The 23,445-nt window shown below is 46.0% G+C and overlaps 2 protein-coding genes across 2 annotated transcripts; one reads left to right on the top strand and one right to left on the bottom strand.

Annotated features, from left to right (window-relative positions):
• Positions 1-1,016: 1,016 nt before the first annotated feature.
• On the top strand, positions 1,017-4,183 carry LOC122395831 (heparan-alpha-glucosaminide N-acetyltransferase-like). The gene is made up of 11 exons (XM_043393721.1): positions 1,017-1,136; positions 1,236-1,369; positions 2,171-2,286; positions 2,352-2,514; positions 2,594-2,798; positions 2,859-3,032; positions 3,092-3,213; positions 3,281-3,441; positions 3,534-3,708; positions 3,775-3,887; positions 4,002-4,183. The coding sequence occupies exons 1-11, from the start codon at positions 1,017-1,019 to the stop codon at positions 4,181-4,183; spliced, it is 1,665 nt and encodes a 554-aa protein (XP_043249656.1).
• Positions 4,184-4,363: 180 nt separating this feature from the next.
• LOC122395756 lies at positions 4,364-22,462 on the bottom strand. The gene is given in 13 exon segments (XM_043393598.1): positions 4,364-4,882; positions 4,884-4,922; positions 7,068-9,271; positions 11,022-11,147; positions 11,212-11,268; positions 11,341-11,466; positions 11,536-11,720; positions 11,799-12,091; positions 12,169-12,662; positions 12,835-13,207; positions 13,683-13,765; positions 14,150-14,172; positions 22,105-22,462. Coding segments are annotated over 13 exon segments (4,050 nt in total). The 5' UTR covers positions 22,128-22,462; the 3' UTR covers positions 4,364-4,858.
• Positions 22,463-23,445: the final 983 nt, after the last annotated feature.

Raw genomic sequence — 23,445 nt, 5'->3', positions numbered from 1 at the left:
CTGGATGGTTATTATTGCAGTTTAAGTTTAAGATAATAGACAATTCCATGACACTGAAAAATTTTTATTCTATATTTTAGACTTATTTTTTCATGCGAAATCACCACCTTTTCGCTTGCACCAGCAGTTACCGACCATCCTGTATCTTTGGTACTTTGTAATCGATGCAAAAGGTGAAAAAAAAAAATTGTTTTTTTGAGCCTGTTATATCGGAGTTCCCTCTTGATAAATGCGGTTCAAGGTTGTCGAAAAGAAAGCTGCGTCGACCGGTATTGACACAGTCCGCGCGGCATTGAGCGGCCAGGTAAAATCTCACCTGTTGAATGCCAGGTGAAATGTCAGTCGATGCACCCACGTGATTCGCGGCGATTCCAAGCCAGCCTCGCGAACGTCGAGAAGCTGTCGCGTATCGTAACACATATCTGACCCAAGATATAATAGCCGATCGAAAGATAGATACCGTTCGTTTAGATCGCCCGGTACGCGTGATCAAAGTTACTCGAGTGTCGTCGGAATTTGAGGACAGCATCAGGTACGGCTCACCAGACTCTTCGTTTTTCCGAAAAATAAAATAAAAAAAAAGAAAATAAAACTGCCTTTAGTTTTCCATTCCATTATCATTGCCGAAAAATTTTATTCGCTTTTCGATTCTTGCGTCGAGATACTGTTACCGGGGTGACCTTTTTCGCGCATCCGCGAGGAATTCCTAACGTTCTTGTTGGAAGATTGCAAAATTGCGTTTCGAATTGGAAATCGGAGCCAGACGCGCGTGAAAGGGTCGATACCGTGGCGGTCGGGACACAACGCGCGGCGCAAATTAGACTTTTAGCGTTCTACTTTCCCCCGAACCGTTGCACTCCGGCAGGTGCAAAGATTCCGCTCAAATTAAGGATGCGTGTTAAGTGTTCCGGCGAGGCAGCGGGAATCGTCGCGCGACTTTCGAACAGTTTCGTCGCGAGCTTCGAAGCTTCGCTATTTCGATCCTCGCGTTTAATCTGCTCGCAGACGCCGCGACGATGGGCGAGCTGGTCTGCGATCGCGAGAGTCTGAAATTCGACGAGGCTTGCTTGCAACTACGAGCCGACGATCGAACACGGAACGCGTGGCTCTACTTGCTATCATCTGACTGCGCCGCGGTAAGTTCCACGCATGCTTTTGCATCACTTTTTTTTTTTAGTTATACCTGCACGATAGTATTCTCAATATTCCGCGAATGATCGATTAATTTGTTGCAGTGCCCGTACACTAGGATCAGACGAATCGTAGCGAATTCGAGTTCCAGCGTAACGATCGATACGGTTAGATCCACGACATTGAGGATCTTGGACGCTGAGGATCCCAGCGAATATGTATCCGCCAAAAACACAAGGTATACGTAAGCTCGCATAAAATTGTATGCAATTGATTATTTTTACTGATTTCTATTGTCGATTTGAGTTTCTTTGGAATCTTCAGTTTCTACTGTTTTAGACAGTCTAACAACGCGCATTAAAAATAGTTGAACTTCGAACACGTGCAGCTTCGAAATTATTAGTGTCTTATTAATTATTGACCCCTTTCATTACTTTAACGAGTCTGTCTCATCATGAAGATTTCGGCCCAAACATAAACATATACGTACGCCACAAGAGTTGGTCACAATTGTTGTAATCTCTGGTACAAAGCAGTTTAACATCAGTCTGGTCTGGGCCCGAATTTCGTCGAGCTAAATGGCACGGAAAGGGGTTAAGCCATCGTTAGAAACAGCAAAGCCTCCCCTTTAAAATGGTTTTCGGATTATGTCGATCCAATTCCCTGTTTTCGAGATATCGTAATTTATGTAAAGGATGTATGCGTCGTGTCTCTTTGTCTTATGTGACTCGTGCTGACCTACCCCACGAAGATGACTGTCGTGACCCAGTTTCGTAGTGTTTCCCAAGGATTTACAGCGCACTGTTTACTATTTACGCGCGCGCGCGCGTGCGCGGGATCAATGAACTCGCGAGCGCTGCAACGAAACGTAAACAAACGTTTCGAACCCTTAGATCTCTGGAACTAGCCACCACATCGACTTGAAACAAAATTCGAAAAAATATAGTATAACCTTCGCTGTTCACCCCCGGACTTTTGTAGCGTGAAATACTTATTCACAGGATCAAACATAGTGTACTAAGAATATTCCATGTTTCAGTAACGTGATTTGCGAACTGACCCCGAATTTCGGACAATTTGGTGTGTACGAGTTGTCGATACAAAATGGAGGCTGCGACGTGAGTGTCCTGAACGGGTCGACCTACCCCTATACGGGTAAGATTTTCGTAATTTATTCTAACCAAAGACGTTAGACGAAATTGAAACGTGATCCTTTTCAGAGCTTCTCGTCATTCTTGGAGTATTGGTGCTGGTCCTGTTCGGTCTGTCCAGCCTGAAATCGTTATGGCACGCGTGTAGGAAGAAGTACATAAAACGTCAGGCGGACGACGCGACGAAGCAACCCTCGAAGCGTCGAGTGAAAGCTATTGATACAGTTCGAGGGTACAGTCTTTAAAAAATACGTTCGTTTCGAAAGTATTTGTAATCTTCTAACGCACCATTTTTTTTTTTGTATTCGCAGCGTGAGCACTCTGTTAATGATATTCGTCAACGATGGATCCGGCGGTTACAAGACTCTGGGCCACGCGACTTGGAATGGCTTGCTTCTGGGTGACTTGCTGTTCCCTTGTTTCATATGGATTATGGGAGTTTGCATCCCCATAGCTCTAACTAGTCAGATGAAACGCGTAACGTCGAGACGCGTTATACTGTACGGGATCGTTAAGGTGATTAACGATCGTTAATAAACAAAATTTGCCCCGTTTTAAATTTCATATTGTCCACAGAGGAGCATACTTCTATTCTTGATCGGTGTATCACTGAACACGGCGAGCACTGGCCCTCAGCTGGAAACCATTCGCATATTCGGTGTTCTCCAACGTCTCGGCGTAACGTATTTGATCGTCGCTTCGACGTACCTCTGCTTCACGTCCAAACGATCAAAGAAGGTACAGCTAAACGTACGTATGCCATTCCGTAAGTAACGATCGTCGAATTGAACGAGACTTTTCGTCCACAGTCGCCGATGTTCCGCGAAGTGCAAGATTTGCTGCTGCTGCTACCCCAATGGTGCGCGATGGCCGTCATCGTGGTCGTTCATTGCGCCCTGACGTTCTGCCTGGACGTTCCTGGATGCCCCACGTATGTACGTATAATACGATGAACAACCATCGCCTGATCGCGATGCCATTAAACGAATTATTGTTAGCGGATACTTCGGGCCCGGCGGTCTCCACGACGATGGGAAGCATTTTGACTGCGTCGGTGGCGCGGCTGGTTACATCGACAGAACAATAATGAAAGAATCTCACTTGCACTACTCGTCGACGGTTTATAACTTTGGCCCGTTCGATCCGGAAGGAATTCTGGGTATACGGCGCTTTCTGATATCAAATCGAGTATTTGCCGTCGTCACGGTGTTCACGCGACAATTTACAATCGAACGTGCTTCGTGTGTCAAGGTACGCTTACGACAACGTTTCAAGTGTTCCTCGGTCTACACGCTGGCATAATTATGACGACGTACAAGGACTGGAAAGAACGTGTTGTCAGGTGGCTGGTGTGGGCCGCGTTTTTCGGTTGCATAGGCTGCGGCCTCCACTTCGCCAACGTCATTCCAGTCAACAAACACTTATGGTACGCGGTCGGAAAACGTTTATTTGCACGATATCGCAACATTTGACGATTCATTGAATTTTTTAGGTCGCTGTCCTTCGTGCTGGTGACGACGTCCTTCTCTCTAGCATTCCTGACGGCGTGTTACTTACTCGTGGACGTCGTTAAAGTCTGGAACGGCGGCCCTTTTCGAATCCCTGGTACGCTAATTTTAAAGTGGACATTTTTTGGTACCTAAAAATGCTTGCAACTAACCAGTGTCATAGACACGGTCAAACAGCAACCTGATAATTCTTAGGTTCGATTCCTTGTAGGGATGAACGCGTTATTGCTGTACGTGGGCCACATGCTGTGCTACCAAATTTTCCCCTTCCATTGGAGCGCCGGGAACATGGAGAGCCGAGCTCTCCGTTTGATCGAAGCGATTTGGGGCGTCGCTTTGTGGACGATCATCGCGTATATCATGCACAAAAAGCGAACGTACATCACTCTGTGATCTACGTACGTCGAACTAATTTTAATGATGGATTGTTTCATTTACAACAGCTCGATATATTTGTAGCGGAACTTATTAATTTTTTTATTATAAAAATAAGCTTTAGATTAAGTTTATTTTTGTAATATGTACATGGACAAAGAAAACCATTTAGATTTATACGAAGTAAAAATTAAGGCGATCTTTACAAATAATTTATTTTACACAACTTACATAAATAGCACAATGACAGATCGAGGTAACGACAGTATCGATACAAACATACTTTTAGCCGGTTACATCGCGTCGATCTCTTTTCTCTCTAAACGAAAATATTGGTACACGAGTGTCACAACGAGGCATTGATTCTACTTAAACAAACCGCGTGATTTGGGTTCGGGTTGCTCGGCCGTCGATCGACACCGACGATATAGATAATCGTTCCGCGAAAAATGTTCATCCCTTAGCAATGTGCACACACCGGTGGGGATTATGACAAAAAAAAAAAAGAGGGGGGAAATAAAAAGAATCAAGGAGGACGAAATCTATCGGGCAACGAGCGCGATGGACGACGACGAGATTACTGGGAAGGTATCGTTAGCAGAATCGCGACCATCGATAGCCGTCGTGTAAACAATTGTTACGGATCGTCGTTGTAAACAAAATAAAAAATAATAAAAGAAAAGAGAAAACACACTAGCAATGCCATGTTTCCTAAGGTTGGTGCCCGCCTTTGATCAGTAATCAGTTGCATCGGGACCTGAAAAGCGAGAGAAACGATCATTAAGATTTATTTCCATATTCACGGTCGAGTTTCGTACAAGATTGCGCTCCTACGAAATACTGGCGAGCATGTTAAGACGCTTAATTCAGTTTCCCTGCGGTCTGTTTCCTCGAGCGAAAAAATCGTTCTACGCCAGAAACAATTCCGTGCGTTGTTCGAGTCTATGATCGGATCGAAGAAAGAACCGACAAGGAGGATTCTTCCATTTTGCTGATCGTATTGTTGGATTCTCTCCTTCGAACCGATCGTAATTGTGCCACAGATAACGACGACGATATAGTGTCCGTTTCTGGCGGTAACCGCGCGAATGACGATTTCGTTTGTAAAATAGAATCGACCAAGGCAGCAAATTACATTAATGTGCAATTTATTCAAAGCGTGTGATTACTTTGGCGAGCAGCTACCGGAGTGGTTGCTATCGATTGAAAATCAACGATCGATCGTTACTGCAATCGTCAACGATAACTTGTTTGTTAGCGATTTAACGCTTTTTCGCACGGATATTTCGTTGCGTGAATGAGACGTTAGTACAGTGAATTGCGCATGCATATCAACGGTTGCTGCAAATTACAAACACCATATCCGAGTAACAACGATTCCTATGTTATTTGTATCGCAAGATGCATCGTAGCTGATAGTACACAAACGCACGATCTAGCATGCATAAAACATCCAACGCGACCGCTTTTACTATCTACGGTGTGTATCCTGCAACACGATGCACGATTCTTCAATCATTCGACAAAAATTTTGAGAAAAATTGATTGCCATCGAGCGCGTAACAGACGAGGATAATAAAAATTTAAAAAACAGTTTGTTTTCACAAAGAAGTTAAGGTTCCCTTGGGTTTTTCAAACGAGACCACATATTTGCTTTCGTATTATATCGCAGAGAACACCTTTTACACGATATTTTTGTAACATTTTTGCATTCGGTAATCTAAGGCCAAACGCGTTTACATTCTAAAAGAGAAAAGAAAACGTTAATCATCAAACTTGTCAAGCGTGGATATTTCACTGTTCGCAAAACACTTCCGCAAAAAAAAAAAAAAAAAGAAAAACAAACAATAAACTCGAAGAATTAATCGGTCCAACAGAAAAAACAAACCTAGCCGCGTCGAGGCGACGTTCGACGCTGGTTAGTGACACATTTCAGCGAAAAAAAAAAATAAAAAAAGGTACAAAAAGTACTAACAGGATGGAGGTAGATTCGCGAAGTGATGCTCGAAACAACAGTGAGAAAAAAAATAAAAATTAAAACAAAACGATCACCCGTGGACGGGACACGTTTGCGCCCATCGAGGGCGACGCAAACGAGAGAGATGCGAGCATTGGTTGAAACGGTTCCGAAAATAACTGTTTTGAACTGTTACGTATCGATTCCGGATCAAAATAGTTATGGGAACCGACGAAATGTCATAATTGTTACGGATATATCGGTTCCAGTCTGTATCGAGCTTGGTTACGGTTCTGTGTACGTACAAGGCGACACTAAATTATTTATTTATTACACCTTTGGAGGAATATTAACGCATTATACACGACAGACAGTTAAATAGACAGATGTTATATAAGGAAATTGAATCTCTCGAAGTTCTACAACGTTTCTATCGAAACTATAAATCTACCAACTATAACATTTCTCGGTCCCCGTAACAGTTTCGAGAACCGAAACCGATATTGCAACGGTTCACCCTGGCGAGTACAGAAGAAGGAGGTGATAGATGAAACAAAGTGAACAAAAAAAAAAAAAAAAAGAAAAATTCAAAATCGAAGAAAAAAAAAAAACTGAAATAAAGTAGATAGACAGAGCGATAGATGAGTATTATGGAAACGATATATGTACCGATAGAAAAAAAAACCACGTAGCCTGCGTAGCCCCCCCGGGCATAGTCAGCCCAGTCTTGCGAATCTAGAGAAAAGTTGCGCGAGGCTCGTTCCGTGGACCGGTTGCTCGCGGCCAAACACGGCCTCATTCTGGCCCGGGCCATCAGCAATGGTCGGCTCTTAGGTTCACGTTGGACGTGGGATCGATTATGGTCGGGGAATCGGTGGTTCTCCGCGTTTGCAACGCCTGGGGCACGCTCTTGGTGCTCTTGATCCGCGGACAGAGGACGTTCACCTTGTAGGCCCACGGTGGTCTGTTGCTCTCGAGGGCCTTGAAGGCCAGCGACGGGACCGCGTCGTGATTGGAAACATTCGGGGACTTGCTCGTCTTCCAGGCCTGATAATAGGCGTCCTCCTTGGCGACGACGCGCTCCTGTCGCGTCGGAGGGTGACGGAACCCGTCTCCGTTCTGGTCCGGCACCCTTTGGCTCGCCAACGAACTGGCGTTTTCCGCCTCGTGGAGCCTCCGCCAGGACTGCTCGCAGACGGGCGAGTAGTCCGGCGAGGTCAGGCCGCTGGAATAATTCGAACAATAGCTCTCGTCGTAGCTGAAGCCGTTCTTCAGAGGCAGGCTAAGATACTCCCTACCGATAGCCGAATCGTTCGTCTTCTCTGCGTTCTCCGATAGCACCGAGTCCTCGTTCAATAGCTTGAACAGCCTAGAGTGCGTCTGGGTCCTCTGGTACTTTCTGATGTTCTTCGACGAGGTGCACTCCGAGTCGGTGTCCACCTCGGAGATCATCCGACTCATGTCGGACGTGACGCCACTGTCCTCGTCGTCCGTCTCCTCGCGCGAGTTCTGCACGCTCAGCAGATGCTTCGGCTCTCTGTTCGTTTTCTCTTCCTCCCCGTTGCACTCTCGCGACCTCTTCTTCCGTTGCAAGTTCGCGTCTTTGTCGGGCTCTGCGGTCCACTTGCACTCCGAGACTACCACTTCCGGTTTCAGGACGTTCTTGTTGTAATCGCGAGCCTCCAAGTCGTTCGCCTCGATCTCCGTAACGTTCGTGTCCCTGTCCTTGCTCGAATCGTCCTCCGTTTTCCTCGACCTGATCGTGAACTCCGTCTCGACCGTCTCCTCCACGTTGATCCTGCCCAGCCTGGTCGGTATCTTCCTCAGAGTGAAGTTCACGTGGGGCACCACTGGCTCCTCGTTCTTCTCCGCCTTGGCCTCCGTTGTCCTCTGGTTCTTCGCTTTGCGTTTCTCATCGGACGTATTTTTCACGAGAAAATTCGCCGACACGTCCTGGTTCCTCGTACCTCGAGCGTCCTCTTTGACACAGGGTCTCTCGGGCTTGATGGTACTATCTCCAACGATCACCGTGGTGACGTCCTCGTTGTTCTCCGACACGGAGAACTTGAACCTCAAGGGTAGGCTGACGCTGACGGTGGTGGTGTCGGTCTCGTCGGGAGGATCGTCGGTAGCTTCGAACGGCCGAGGACTCTCCGACTCCGCGTGCTCCACGTCCTCGTAGATGACGCTCAGCTGATGAGGGAACGCGGACGCGTCGGTCTTCCCCGGGTCGCGTTCCGTCTGCTCCTCCGTGTCGGAATCGCAGTCGGTGACGTTCCTCTCGGACGAGGACGAAGACTCGTGTTTGTCGTCGCAGGGCTCCTTGGCCCTGGTCGCGTTCCTCTCGTGAGGATTCAACCCGGTGGAGTAGGCCAGGTAGGAATCGGAGTCAGAGTCGTCGGAGGACGTGTCCTCGGCGTTGTTATCGCTGCTGCTCTTCGACGACTCGACGACGGACTCGTTGTCGGTCTGCGACTCCGAGTCGGTTTCGTCGCTAGAATCGCTGGTGTCTATGTAAGTGTAATTGGGTACAGCGACGTTCAGGCTACCGTTAGTCTTCGTCTCCAAACGATTCGGCTCCTCGACGTCCCCGTTAGTTTCCAACGCGATCATCGTCTCTGGGATCTCCTCCTCGTCGGTTATGTTCATCGCTGTGGTGCAATCGCTGTCCTTGCTGTTGGTGCTCGCGGTTCTGGACATACTGTTCGCTCTGCCCCATCGGGGCAGACCGTTCGAAACCCCCGTGTCCTTCGATGCTTTCGTTCCGTTGCTTTTGTTATCCGGAACATTCGCTGTCAGTTCATTATTGGCCACTTGATCGCAAGTGTTATCGGTTTGCGGAGGCGCGGGAACAACGCACGTCGGATAAACACCGGCGAACGTTGTTTTACCGGTGCTCGTCGGATCGCAAGGCGGATAACCTGTGTAATTCTGATTATATATCGGGAAGTAAATGTAGGCCGTGTTGTCGGCGTGACAGGGATAGGAGTCGTTCGCGGCGCCGGGATAAGGGAGAGGATAGTAGCCCCACCAGCCACCCTCGGGACTCCAAAATGAAGGACAAGGAGGGAGAAAGACACCCTGCTGATTGCCCGGCACGTTATTCTCTGTTTGGCAGGTGTAATCTGCTTGACGATTTTCTTGCGTGGCTACAACAAACAGCACAATGCATTCAGACAAGTTCAACTGTTCCCATTTTGGGGGGTGTGGTGTGGTCTTGCGTTCTTTCCTTTCTTACTGTATTTTTTTTTTTTTGTTTTCGATCGTTCCTTTTTTCCTCCCATTTTCCGGTTTCGTTTTGGTTTTTTTTCCCCCCGCGCACGTCTTCGAAGCGTCTGAATCAGAACGGTGGAAGGACGCACGGTAGACATTTACATCGCGATCCCCACGATCGGCAGGCCTCACGAATACTTTGCACGCGGTACTTGAAGCTAGAGACCGGATCAAGTACGCTGCAAGTACGCTCGAAACCCTCGATAAACGCTTTAAGATATATCTCGATCGAACATAACCGAAACTTTCGCAATTGTTCCTGTTGCAACGCGTACGAGGTAAATGTCTAACGCGGACGAATTTCTGATAACTAGAAACCGAATAGATAAGCGAGGTGACACGGAACTGGAGCATCTGACGGCAAGGATAAGCGACGTGTAATCGGACTGTTACGAGAAAGAAAAAAACGTCTGATCCTGTGTTCAAAGGAAAATCATCGAAAATTTCGTCAACGCAAAACCAGCTGGTCGATGATCTCCGACGGAAGAATACACGAATTGAACGGCATTTCTCCGTGTTAAGCGACGATTACGTTCGAGAAGGAAAACATGCTCGTAATATTCTGGACGGAGTTGTGTCGAGGTACTATTTTTCTTTTTTCAACAGTGTAACTCTGTTTGCCTTAATCTATCTTAAGGAAATATCGTTTCACGAGAATAGAATTTGGTAACATCATGCATCGATTTATCTCGAAGTATTTGACGAAACATTGAAAAGATAAATCCATTCATAACGCGCAAGATCTCGTGCAAGTATTTCATCAAGATAGATTCGAAAGTTCATCGTTAACATCGTTACTCGACGATTCTGTCCTGTATCAGGTGTCCAAAATATTCGTATCCAGATACATGCAAGTGATCACTTGTAATTGTAATAAATCCCAGCGATAGTAAACATGTGAAATCATTAATCTAACATGCAACATTCCCGGTTAAGTACCCAGTCCATTCGTAGCTTGCGATGCTTCCGTATTAATATCTAGAGACTATTCGTGTACGACGTGGCTATATCGAGTCAAACGTACGACGACAAACGGACGGATCAAGGAATAGTACTACGATACTATCGAGTCGATCGAAATAGATCCATGATTCACCTGCTGAACAGTGTTTACGTTACGTTTCGAATAACTCGCACTTAGAGTCACCCCTAATAATGATCGCGTTTCATGTACACCGAAAGAAAAAAAAATATGTCTCGTTGCTCGACACACTGTGTCGTAATTTGAGTATCGAAAATTGCACATTGCTGTGATTTCGCCTTCGTTCAGTTTTCGCGATAATGATTCGCGATCGAGGGGACCCGCGAACGTTTCTCACGCTCTCTGCCCAGAAATCGGACCCAAACGCCCAAGGAATTTTCGTTATTCCTGTGAACACAGGATTCGGGAATGTTCCAGCGACGGCACGCAATGATTATTTTTTCAGTTTAATCATTCGTTAGAATGGTGAGACGCTTGTCACCGAACATTAATGTACAAAAGGGTCAATAGAAGCTTTTTGCGATTAATCTCATGGACGAGTAGCGTGTTTGGTTTTTTCTTGCGTGAAATATGACGTGTGTACGCCCGAACGGATTACGTATTTAGGTGATTCGACGGTTCGATTTTCCTCTGTCGATACTCACCGACACTCTCCGGCGCCGTCATTGCTTGCAATATCCTGAACGATCTCGACGGGATCGCGCTGCCCATGTATTTCTTTGGTTCCAGAACCTGTTGCTCGCTCGGTGGGAGGTTCGCTTGCATTTCCTCTGCAAAGTTGATCGTTCGGTGTAAAAACAAACTCGAACCCTCGAATCGATAAGATTTACTCACCAAAATTCTTTGAATTTCTATTCTGCCTCTTGTTTATGGCGGACGGTGGCCGTGGAGCTGTAACACGTTATTCGTACTTAATACCTTCTATCCGCAATTTTCACGCTCGAAATAGATAATATAACGTACTCGTAGGCGGGACGAGGACGTCGCTGGAGTCAGTCATGTTTTGCAAGAAGCGAAAAGCACGGGACGGTATCGCCGCGCCGCGGTATCGAGGATTCTCCTCGTGATGGAGGGAAGTGTCGTTGTCGACTGTAAGAAAACTCGGTTGCAACGAAGTACCAGAAACAAACTAAAAATTCACCGCTCTTACGATCGTACTTTGTTCCTTGATTTTGTTCACGAAGATCCTGTCGTCCTCCGACAACTGTAGTTTACGAATCTGTTCTGGATCGACGTCGTTCGGCGCGTCCGTGTCGGTGATCTTTTGGAGAACACGGAACGATCGAGACTGAACTGGTCCCGAATCCGACTGTAGAGCTGGCGCTGGCCCACGTTGCTGTATTCTATCGACAATAGATCGACGAACATTTTCAACTTCTAATTACACCAAGATTTAGATTCCTGGGTCTCTGATAACTCACACTTTTACAGTCTGATTCTCGACGTTCGGTCCGTTATTTTTGACCATCGGTTGAGAGTACACGACGTTCGAGGCTGGTACCCCGGTAGGTTTCTTGTCGTTGCTTTCGACCATGATGGGTATGATGAAGCTACCACCCGTCGACGGTATAGGCTGCTGTTGCACTTGATTTTGGACTTGATTCTGAACCGGCGGCGGCTGCCCCCATCGCTGTTGATGGTGAGGACTCGGTTGCTTGAACTGATGATGGCCCTGCTCGTGTTTCGCGTCGAACACGGACGGTCTGTCCTCGATCTAGGCATAACAAATCGCCGATTAATCGCGCGACATGCAACGACAAACGCGTCGTTTCGATAAAAAGAAAAACTTACGCGAATCGGTATCACGCGTTCTTGATTGTTCTGTTGAGTGCCCGCAGGACTGGAGAACGGGCGTTTCTGTGGTTGCTGTTGGCCAAACTGCTGAGGCTGTTGTTGCTGCTGGTATTGGTATTGCTGAGGCTGCTGAGAGACCGGCCTCTGCTGAATAGGCTGCTGTTTCTGCTGAGTCTGCGGCCACTGGGGCGGCGACGACGGTTGTTGCTGAGTTTGCTGAACCGGCGCGTAAACAGGCGGCGACGTGGGGCTGTCCGGCGACGAGCTCTGCTTGCTCGAACGTTTTGCCCACTCAGGTAATTCCTCCTGCGGTTTGTTCTTGTTCTGGAGCCAGGGCGTCGGCGCCTTCGCCAGGGTCACCTGGGTCGGCGTACTCGGGCTCTCCGGACTGCTCGGTTGAACCGGAATCGTCACCACGGGCGTCGCTTTGGTCTCTGCTTTGGCTGGAACTTTCGGGGGACGTAGATTTATAAAACAGAATCCCTTTGACCCTTTGAATCCCACAATCTCAACTGAATTATTTGACTTAATGTCGATTTTTATTAAATTGCTAAATGGAAATCAACTTTCCTTCGAAACATTTAAAAAATAATGAACTTATAAAGGGTAACATAAATTTTCGAACAATTAAATAATTCATTTGAAGAATCGAAATCCGCTCACCGATGGAGGGGATCCTGTTGGCGGTCGGTGTCGGGGGCGTCCTGACAGCAGAGGGTTGGGGCGGAATATTGGTCGGGAAGACTGGGATCGCCACTTGGGGCTGAACGAACAAATTTGCCCCGGCGTTCGTCGCTGGGGTCGGTTTCGGCTCGAGTGCCGATTTCGGGGGGCCTTCGATGCCCTCGTCGTTCGCGTTTTTCGCCACTCTGCGCGCCATTCGCGGGCTCCGGATCTGAGAAAGGTCCAGCTTCCCGCCCATACCCGGCGTGTAGGTGAACGGTTTCTTATCTTTCGTCAGCATAGCGTTCTGAATGGCCGCCGGTGGCTCGTAGGCATCGTTGTTGGCGATCTGGGGCCTCCTTATCCCTGGCGCCTGCGGATGCAAGCAAAATTAATGCCTGCAACGTTCGTCGATTTCAAAACGAAGGTATTCGAAATATCCGTTTCCAACTTTAAACATTCCTTGCCCCAACATTTTTGAACACGTCGAACGTAAACACGAGCGTGAATCATACGTCGAATTATGTTTATCTACCGAGGCTTCGAGCTAACGTCGTCGATCGCATGCAGAACATGTCGTTACTTTATCTCTCAAGGCTTTCGACAACCGTCGCCGAACGAAATTAAATTTACTTCACCCGAATCAAATATTTGTCTTCGTTTCTCCAAATACGTTTCGCAACGCGAGTAACTTCGACCAGTTCCTCACCATTTTCCGTACGCTCAGCAAAGACGGATCCACGGAGAAATCGAAAACGCGAAGTTTCTTATCGTTTGTGCGTCGTTCGAACCGATGGGACTCGCTCGCGACGAGCGACGAACGCGAACTGTCGGGGCTCTCGACTTACCTCGACGGTGTTGATCCTCATTGCCGGCACCTGACCAGGTGCTGGAGGCGGCGGGGGAGGCGGAGGTGGCGCGGGACAAAGTCCTGGAACGATTAGCGTTTTAGTGGAATGCTAACGAGGGCCCAGGTATGCGAGCCCTCCGTGTCCTTTGCGTTGCTCTTTCGCGCGTTCGACGCCGCTGTGTTTGCCCAAGACTTACCGTGCGGTCTTCGACTCTTTTATCTCGTTAGATTGAAAATCTGTTAGCGGCGACCGCGGGTTTACGACTACGAGACCACGTCCGGCCGGGTCAGTGAATTTACACGAATTTCTAAATCCAGAGTCAACGGTGATCGATGGAATCTTTTTCCTTGAGTCATTATTTGCGCGCGTTGCGTTTTACGGTGTCCCTGTTCCCGACCGTTTCGCAAGCAACGAAAATCACGAGAATTATAAATAATTACTATACTCGACGTGAATATACGTACCTGTCACTAGACCGTCCGAATTCCTGCAAAGAGAACACGTTTCATTAATCGCGGGCCTGAATCGTATGTACATACGTATTGAGTTGTAGAAATAAAAACGTGCAAGAGAAAGTATCTTTTTTTAGTAAGATTGTATTTTTTGTTGGATTTGTTATAAAGAGCGCGTTGTTCGGTGAAGAATTCGGTACGAGCTTGCCGTTGAATGCAATTACACCATTCAGGATCGTTCGGAGGAGTATCAATAAGAGGAACACACACGTGGAATATCCACCGAAAGATACAAGGCAAGATTCGCTCACGCCGAATCGCATACCTGCCTTATCTGTGGAACGCAGTTACTCGAACGTTGAGTCACATTGCTCGTATTGGTATTTTAGTGCACCTACGTGAACCACGCGGTATTTGCGAACATACCGGTGTACGGACCGCTGTCAAAACGCGTCGTTTCGACGGCTTTACGATCGTGTCGGTGGTTGCGTTCCAATTACCGTTTCGAGGACGTAATTCTTTCGATGCAGGGCATACAATTACACGATTGCGGTTTGATCAAATTATACCAGGGTGCACAGTACTCTGGAACGCGATTATTTTTGGACATTTTCACTCCTACGAACCCTTCGAATGTTCAGGGAATAGAATCTGCTAAGCGTGAAGAAGACGAAGCGTTTTCGGTGGAAAGCTCGACGACCGCGTGATTCGTATCAGCCCGCCAGCTGAGACAATAAAGGAACCAGGTTTAAAAATACGTGTGCACGAAGCGAACACCGATACGCAAGGTGAAATTTGTCACTTCCACGCGCGAATGTACTTGAAAACGAGTCACGATTTATTTATCGCAACTCGCATCGTTGCGTTTGAACTGTTTTTGGAGCTATCAAGGAACGAGCTACGAATGGTAACCTACGTTGTCACGACCGCAAATTATCTTTCGATGACTCGACCATTCTTCCACAGACGAGGTATGCGAGTAGACTTCACATCCGATGTAATAAAATCCGTCGATACGACCAGAAGTTATGATTTTTCAAACATACGTATGAAATTTCTGGCCACGCATTATATTTTCGGAAAAGAATCTTTTATTCGAAAGTGCGTAGGATTTCGAGGGTATGTCTATTCACCAAAAATGATTGAAACTGACCCCCGCAACTGACAATAATTTTTTTAGAACGATTTGAAATTTTTGAATTTTGTCGAAAAATTTCACTTCTTGAATTTTTTTCTCGAAAATGGGTAGGATTTCGGGGATATGTCTATTCACCAAAATTGATAGTCATTGACCCTCGCAACTGAAAATAATTTTTTTAGAACCATTTGAAATTTTTTAATTTTGTCGAAAATTTTTCACTTCTCGAATTTTTTTCTCGAAAATGGGTAGGATTTCGGGGATATGTCTATTCACCAAAATTGATTACCATTAACCCCGACAATTAAAAATAATTTTTTTAGAGCGATTTAAAATTTTTTAATTTTATCGAAAAATTTCACTTCTCGAATTTTTTTCTCGAAAGTGGGTAGGATTTTGGGGATATGTCTATTCACCAAAAATGATTGAAACTGACCCCCGCAACTGACAATAATTTTTTTAGAACGATTTTAAATTTTTTAATTTTGTCGAAAAATTTCATTTCTCGAATTTTTTTCTCGAAAGTGGGTAAGAATTCGGGGATATGTCTATTCACCAAAATTGATTGCCATTGACCGCCACAATTAAAAATAATTTTTTTAGAGCGATTTAAAATTTTTTAATTTTATCGAAAAATTTCACTTCTCGAATTTTTTTCTCAAAAGTGGGTAGGATTTCGGGGATATGTCTATTCACCAAAAATGATTGAAACTGACCCCCGCAACTGACAATAATTTTTTTAGAACGATTTTAAATTTTTTAATTTTGTCGAAAAATTTCATTTCTCGAATTTTTTTCTCGAAAGTGGGTAAGAATTCGGGGATATGTCTATTCACCAAAATTGATTGCCATTGACCGCCACAATTAAAAATAATTTTTTTAGAGCGATTTAAAATTTTTTAATTTTATCGAAAAATTTCACTTCTTGAATTTTTTCTCAAAAGTGGGTATGATTTCGGGGATATATCTATTCACCAAAAATGATTGAAACTGACCCCCGCAACTGACAATAATTTTTTCAGAACGATTTAAAAATTTTTTAATTTTGTCGAAAAATTTCACTTCTCGAATTTATTTCTCGAAAGTGGGTAAGAATTCGGGGATATGTCTATTCACCAAAATTGATTGCCATTGACCGCCACAATTGAAAATAATTTTTTTAGAACGATTTGAAAATTTTTCTTTCGTCGAAAAATTTAGGCACGTCCCCCCTGTTGATTTTTCTTGCAATTTCGTTAAAAGTAGAGTGTTCGAGTATGTCGTGGTGGAAATTTCTTTGCGGTCGATTTCACGCGTCAAAACATTGGAAGGGGATCAAGAGAATGGCTTGTTTTTCAGTTTTATTTTCGATGGAAGGTTTCGTAGAGTCTATTAGAGCTGGTAGAAAATAACACGAACGCCGTTGGACGCAGTGGGTGGTCCTATAATTATTACCACCTCGATATTTCCGAAACTGTGACGGTTACGATACTGGTCCGCATTTCTGCCTCACACTTTAAGAAAATGATATATCGTCTACTTCAGAACAGCGAAAACAATGTCCAATGCTCTGTCCAATTATTGCTAAATAATACTCTGCTACTTTCATTTACGTATCCCACAAAATTTGTTCTATTTGTACGAATCGTACAGCAGACGTTGTTCGTTATTTTTTTTTAATAACGTGCAACACTTTCGTGACACGAAAAGTGGCCAGCAGTTATTCGACTGACGAAATACCGTTTAGTTACGATTGTGACGATCCGCTATTTAAAGAGACGATATTTTTACAACGGTTTCAAGGAGCAGTCAGTTACTATCTACTCAATATTGATACACATTTATTTTTACTATTCGCACTCCGTCGGTGCTTCTCTGTTTCGTCGGATGGGTGATTGAACTTTTGAAAATAATTCCCCGCAACTTAGGCCCGACTGATTGACCGTAAATAAATCAGGTTTCGCGAGAAGATTACCAACGCCTCTCAAAACTGCCATTTACTATCTTAATTGCGATCAACTAGATAAATGTACAAGACAAGAAGAACGCGAGAGTACGCTATTTAGCAGAACTTACGTAATACTAAATATTTCTCTTCGAGGAAGAGTGGAAACTAAGTAATATTCCTCCGCGTCGATCATAAAATTTTATCCAATATCGAAGGAAATTAATCGTCAAGCGATTCCAAGTGTTTCGCAAAGTGCAGTTTATCGCGAAAAGATTTTCTTTGGAACGAGTTCGACGAAGCCGCGGCAGACTTCTGGTCTGCTCGAAAATCCGCCGTTGTTAATAATAGTATTTTTGGAGAACAACGCGTATCAACGGCGCTTTTATTTTGGCACGCCGATCGTGGCACGTGGCGTTAGTTTTATACATAGAATTGGCTCGACCGTTATTTATTTATTTATTCATCGCGCTGAAATTCCAACGGGATTATTAGCATAATAAATTACATAAAGCGAAACACACAATTAAGCCTCTCTTTTTAAATCTTGAAGCATCGATCGTCGCGGATTTTTTTGCACGCGTCATCGAGGGTGCTTTCTCGAGGCGCGTCGATCTTGAGTAGCCCACCACTAATTTTAACATCGAATCAGACGCGTGACGTCACCGTCATCGTAATTCTTGGCGGGTGTTCGACTTTCTCGGGGAACTCATCGAACGTTTCCCCACGTTCTCCATTCGAAATGCGAGAATGACTGTTCGAAGCAATAAACCGCCTGGTGTTCTAGACATTGTTAGAAAATTTCCAAAGACGTCAACCTTTAAGCTTCAACGAAAATAAATATCTACCCATAGGGGTTCGTGATTCATATTAATTGATAGCATCGTTATTGGAGTTACGATTTAACAAACGATCGTCGAGATCTGCCAGGTCGTCCGCTGTGAAACGCACCCTGGAAAGGATGTGGTTCCGAGTTTTCGGTGGATCGAACGGAATCGTGGTCGATCCCTGGCAAAAGCCGGACTTTCTCGGAAAAGCTCGGTCACGGCGAATCGAAGGCGCGATGTCGCGATGCTCGGAACCCAGCCAACACAGGCCGTGGTGCGTACAAGTGTATTTAGGTAGATACGCGAGGCAGAGTTAAATTTAGCGCGGTCCGACCTGCGCGTTACCGCGCCGCACAAAATGCTTCCGATTATTTTATTTTTAGGGTTTCAACGTCGCGGTTTTTCCGCGGAGGCGAATAAGACACCTGACGGTGCCCGGTCAAAGTGACCCGCGTATTTTCAAAATAACAAATTCCCGAGCACGAACGCGCGGGTACGCGATTCCCGTTCTAGAGCTCTCCTAGACATCTGTTTCCAACTACAAAGCAGTGTTTTCACTTATTGAAAACATCAGTTGCTAGCAATTGCGAGATTCGTTTCTGGTTATGGAGACCTTACAGCGATGTGTTTCCACCTGTGGAGGCTTGCTGCGTCAATAAACATGAGCTTCTGGCTATAGAGATCTGCCCCTATCTGTAGGATTCTGCTTCGAGCTATAAAACTCTGCCTCCGCTAAGAATTGTTTCCACATATAGAAATCTCCTGGAGGTGTTCAGGTTTTATCGAAAACGACAGTTAACGGATCGTATGGCTCACGTTTTCGAGCTTGCTAGAATATAGAAAGAATATGATTTTACATGTGTTCTCGACGCGAAAGCAGTTTCGCAAAAAGAGGCGCGCGAGACGATGCCGCGTCGGAAGAGAAAGCGCGGGCCCGCAAAAAGGGGCCCGTTCGAACGACGCGTAGCGTTCATCGACAGTGAACGGGTTGTCGGCCAGACAAACAAAATGAGCTGCAAAGGACTGCCGGGTGCACGCCAAACACTCCATTTATGGTCGATTCATATAGGGTTTTCCAACAAGAGCGATGTCGTGGTCATATTTGTTATTTACTTGTTCGAGCCGTGTAAGTCTTCGTGGAAATTATTAAAATTTTATGCTCGTGAAATAACAAACTAGTTTCACCGAAAAGTGTAATTTTTCTTCCGCGAGCGTATTAATTTGACTACGTCCGCGTGTCCGACGTAGACTGATGGTAGAAACGCTATGCAGGGAACGTTGCTATGTAAAATATTAAGCGTAATAACTCAAATACTTTTAGAAATATAATTAATTAAAGTACCATACCATGTTATATAGACTACGAATATCAATCTCTGTCATCGGAACACCGTGGCGCAAACGGTGTAAGCGGGCAGATCGTGTGCTTTGAGGTCGCGGGTTCAGACCCGTTCACCGACCATTTTCTTTTACCTTTTTGGTTCTTTTTACCATTGCAACGGGGATACGTACGATATCGAATCCCTGTTGTGTATACATCGAAAGCATAGAGAAATACTTTCATCGACGGTGCATCACGGACACTTAACAACAAAGTGTGTTACGTGTCTAAAAATATCGAGTTATTGCGTCTAATATTTTACAGATAGCAAGTAGGAACCTGTGTTGAATCATTCTACGAAAGTAGGTTAAGGGGTTACGCCACCTTTGCAGCGGAGAAAAGCGAAATTTTGTTAAAAATTGATGATCAGAGTTGAATGGTGTTGGGTTGACTAACGTATGCAAAAGCGAGTGCAGTACAAGTTCAAGCGAACACGCATCGCTTTATGACTATTTCCTCTGAGTAGAAAGGTGAGCAGTGACGAGAATTATCGTTATGCGAACTAATTAAAAATTTTAACGGTTTCGTTCGACCCTTGGTTTAAACCGGTGTACCAGCGTGGTAGCGCGATGTGAACGATAGACGACGCACCGTTAAAAATACACCGAGTCGGTCGGTCCACCGCGGCACGTGGCAATGAACAATTTTCTTCTACCTTCTTGATCAAAGGGTCATTCACACCTGCGAATTTCCCTGATGACGAGTTCGTTTCGTGTGCCTTGGCGTCGCGCGACGATCGGAATCGTATCGGGGATGCGAGCAAGGTTCCGAGACGTTCAAAATTGGACGATTCGTAGGCGTGGACCTAGAAACCCGTCGGTGTATTTCCATCGCGTCGGACGTTCGACGATCCTCGCGTCGGTCGTGAAAACGCGAAGTTAGATCTCGGTGAATTTTAGGTAAAACGTTCCAGACTCCCGTCGAGTCGATTACTCGAGGATCTTATTAATGAGCAGGCTAATACGTTGGCTAATACTTCCAACTACGATCATCGGATGTCAAGTTTGTAATTACTGTTATCAAGACCTTGATAGTGAAGTATCGACAAGGTCGCTAACACTGATCGCAATTTGATTATTGTACTATCCTGTATTCCAACGTTTAATTTTTAGAGTTTCGATCGATATTTGAAAGCAAAGCTAGAACCAGACGCTTTGGGAATGGCCAGCGCGTCGCGACGAAGATTTCGAGCGCAGCTGACCAACGTCCAAAACATTGCTTTTTTGTTCTCGCCTAGAAATTCGTGGACCGTTCCAAGCGGGACGTCCAAGACTGGATCGGACGTGGGTGTGCGTCTCGGTGGAACCTGGCTAACCGTGAGATTATACGTTCGTGCAAAAATTAACGTGAACTTCGAGACCGAAACAAAGGACACTTGATTCGCTAGATAAATGCGAAATAAATACAGGTGGGAGGATTGGTCCGTGATCGATGATCTTGCACCTTAAATTTTGAAACGAGAGGTAATCGAACGGTCTGGATGCATCGATTATTTCATCGAGCTGCTCGTCGAGATTACTCATCCGCTTGGATATAGAATCTCGACGTGGGTGGCGACTATAAACATGCCTCCGAGCTTTTCTTGCTCCGATGCATCGAATTCTATAATCCTACATGGTGCTCCGCGTCTCTGTTACCTTTCTCTCGTTACAAATAAATGAAACGAGTTGTTTTCGGCGATGTTGGATTTTTAGCCACGATCGACCCGTATAAAACGACACGATACAGATGGGGCTGGTTGCAGCGAGGTCTTGGAAATATGAATGATCCGAGTGTTCTCGGCGGAGAATCCCTCCGTTGGTCGCTTCGATGAATTCGCCGCGGTGTTTTCCTCCTCGACGACGAAATATAGGTCGAGGAGCTCTTTCTTGGAATCGTCGCAAGGCCTATCGTCAGAACAGCCATCATCAAAGAACAAGTTCCGCGCGATTTACCATTTTTGACTCGAACGAGTCTCGCCCGGAGCAACGGGAGATAAAATTTTCCACGCGAAGGCTCTCGAAACGCCGATGCGAATCAGGAAACGGCGTGGAAATCAATGGATGGCTCGATCATTGGGTCGGCTGTGTTTGTATTCGAGGAAGTTTGATAGACAACGTGTTCAACACGAACGAGAATAGAATCCTATGAGTCGTATTACAGATTCTATCGACAAACAATAGACTATAGATAGGTAAACGAAAGAATTTCTGGCGAACAGAAAATTGAACAATACAGGTGTACGAATATACGACGCAGAACATAACGGAGTGCGTGACACCATGAACGCGAAGCGAAAACATCCCGACCTTTCTCAATCCCCTAACGTGCTCCAAAAAGCTCCCTGCTATTTCCGTACAACCTGGAAACAGAGAAAATCAACTGCGCAAATTACCTCGGTCACCGAAATCGCGACGACCGTCGTTACCCCTGGATCTCCTACAAAGCACTTGGCTACCAAGCCACTCCAAACTATTTGTGCATAATGTTGTTTGTCTAGAAAGGAAACTAAAGAACCGTTACACCATCCTCCAAATACGAATCCGAATAGTTTCGAACGACGAACCAGGAACCAGTTCCGCCTATCCTACCATTTCTGGCAGCGAAGAGACGCGACGAACACCACCGACGGTCCTCGGACCACCGGTCACATTCAACGGGAAGCTCGAACGCGGTTTTGGGTAACTAGCAAACGTTACGGGAAAATCCAAGTCTTACCCCACGAACGCCGGTGTGCTCATGTCGGTGTGTCTTTGGTATCCGGTGGACGATACGAAATCCGGTGTCCCGGGTAAGCTCGCGCCGCCTCGTGCCGCTTTCCACCAGCGGATAGGAACCGGTTCTCTCTGGCCGTGGTCGTCCCTCGGAGGTCCGTGAGCGTACGAGGAGGTGGAAGGTGGCGGATATGGAAAGGGACGAGCAGCACCGATGCCGACACTAGCGCGCGCCCGCTGCTACTGCGCGCCGATTCCTTGGCTGCCGGATCTTGCTGCTCCTACCCGACCGCCATTCCTCTCCTTCGTCGCCTGATCGCCGATGGCGCGTACGGACGAACCGGTGTTCGAACGTCGCGACGTCCGATCGACCAAGATAGGCTGCCCCCAGCCTCCGGAAGGAGCTCGCTTTTCCATTTCGACACCGGTTCTTACGAGACATCTGTGAGTACTCGTTGCAACGATCCTCCACTTTGTTAACGGGTTAGCGACCCAACAAGTTGCAAACGCATCGATATATTATCAACGAGCTATGATCTTGGCTCTACCATGCAATGAGACCGCTTAAAACTTTGAAAGTTCCGACTGTAGAACGACTATCGCGCGTACGCAGCTGTTCGCGGATTGCCGTTCTACAGGCGTAACTTCAAACGTTAATAACTTTTTAACGGAGTCTCGATCAACAAATTGGTATTCTTGGTTTTCGTCTTATTTTGGTCTCTAAAATCTCGTGAAAAATAAGAAAATCGATGCGATCGTGGACGCCAAACGCAACGATTTTCGCGATCGTAGAAAACGGGATTCGTTCCAGCCGATGGACGACGGTGCCCGAAGAAAATAATGGCGACGGTTAACGCGGCAGGTGGTTTCTTGCCCGACAAACGAGCTCGGCGTAAAAACGATGTTTCCTGATCTGGCATCACACTCGTATCGCGATCGCGGTTCTTCCCCCTCGGCGTTGGTCAACCGAGACGAAAAAGCGACGTCGATTTAGCTTCGGGAATAAACAATAACGCGTATCGTGCCCGTATCGTGGACTTTCTTCCCGCGGAACGCCGACAAGAACCCGTCCGGTCCTCTTTTTTCCGCGGGCAAAAACCAAAATGCGAGATTGCGTGTCGCGAAAGCGCGCCGCAGAACGAGCGAAATCTCCCAAACGATATTGAGACCGTGCTAGATCGACCGTAAAACGCCTAACGCGATCTCAATGGCCGACATCGGTTTCACTGTCGTTCGAACAAGAAAACAGTTTAATTACAAACCCATACAATACAGCAATCGATCAATTACTTAAAGGCTAAATACGTATCGTTGTTTTGCAAAGTGCTTAATAGGGTCTGACAAT

Source organism: Colletes gigas, unplaced genomic scaffold, assembly GCF_013123115.1.
Source record: "Colletes gigas isolate AHSC1104 unplaced genomic scaffold, ASM1312311v1 Colletes_gigas_Sc00006, whole genome shotgun sequence".
NCBI lineage: Eukaryota > Metazoa > Arthropoda > Insecta > Hymenoptera > Colletidae > Colletes > Colletes gigas.
Note: the sequence above shows the minus strand (reverse complement) of the source record. Positions and strands in the feature narration are given on the sequence as shown.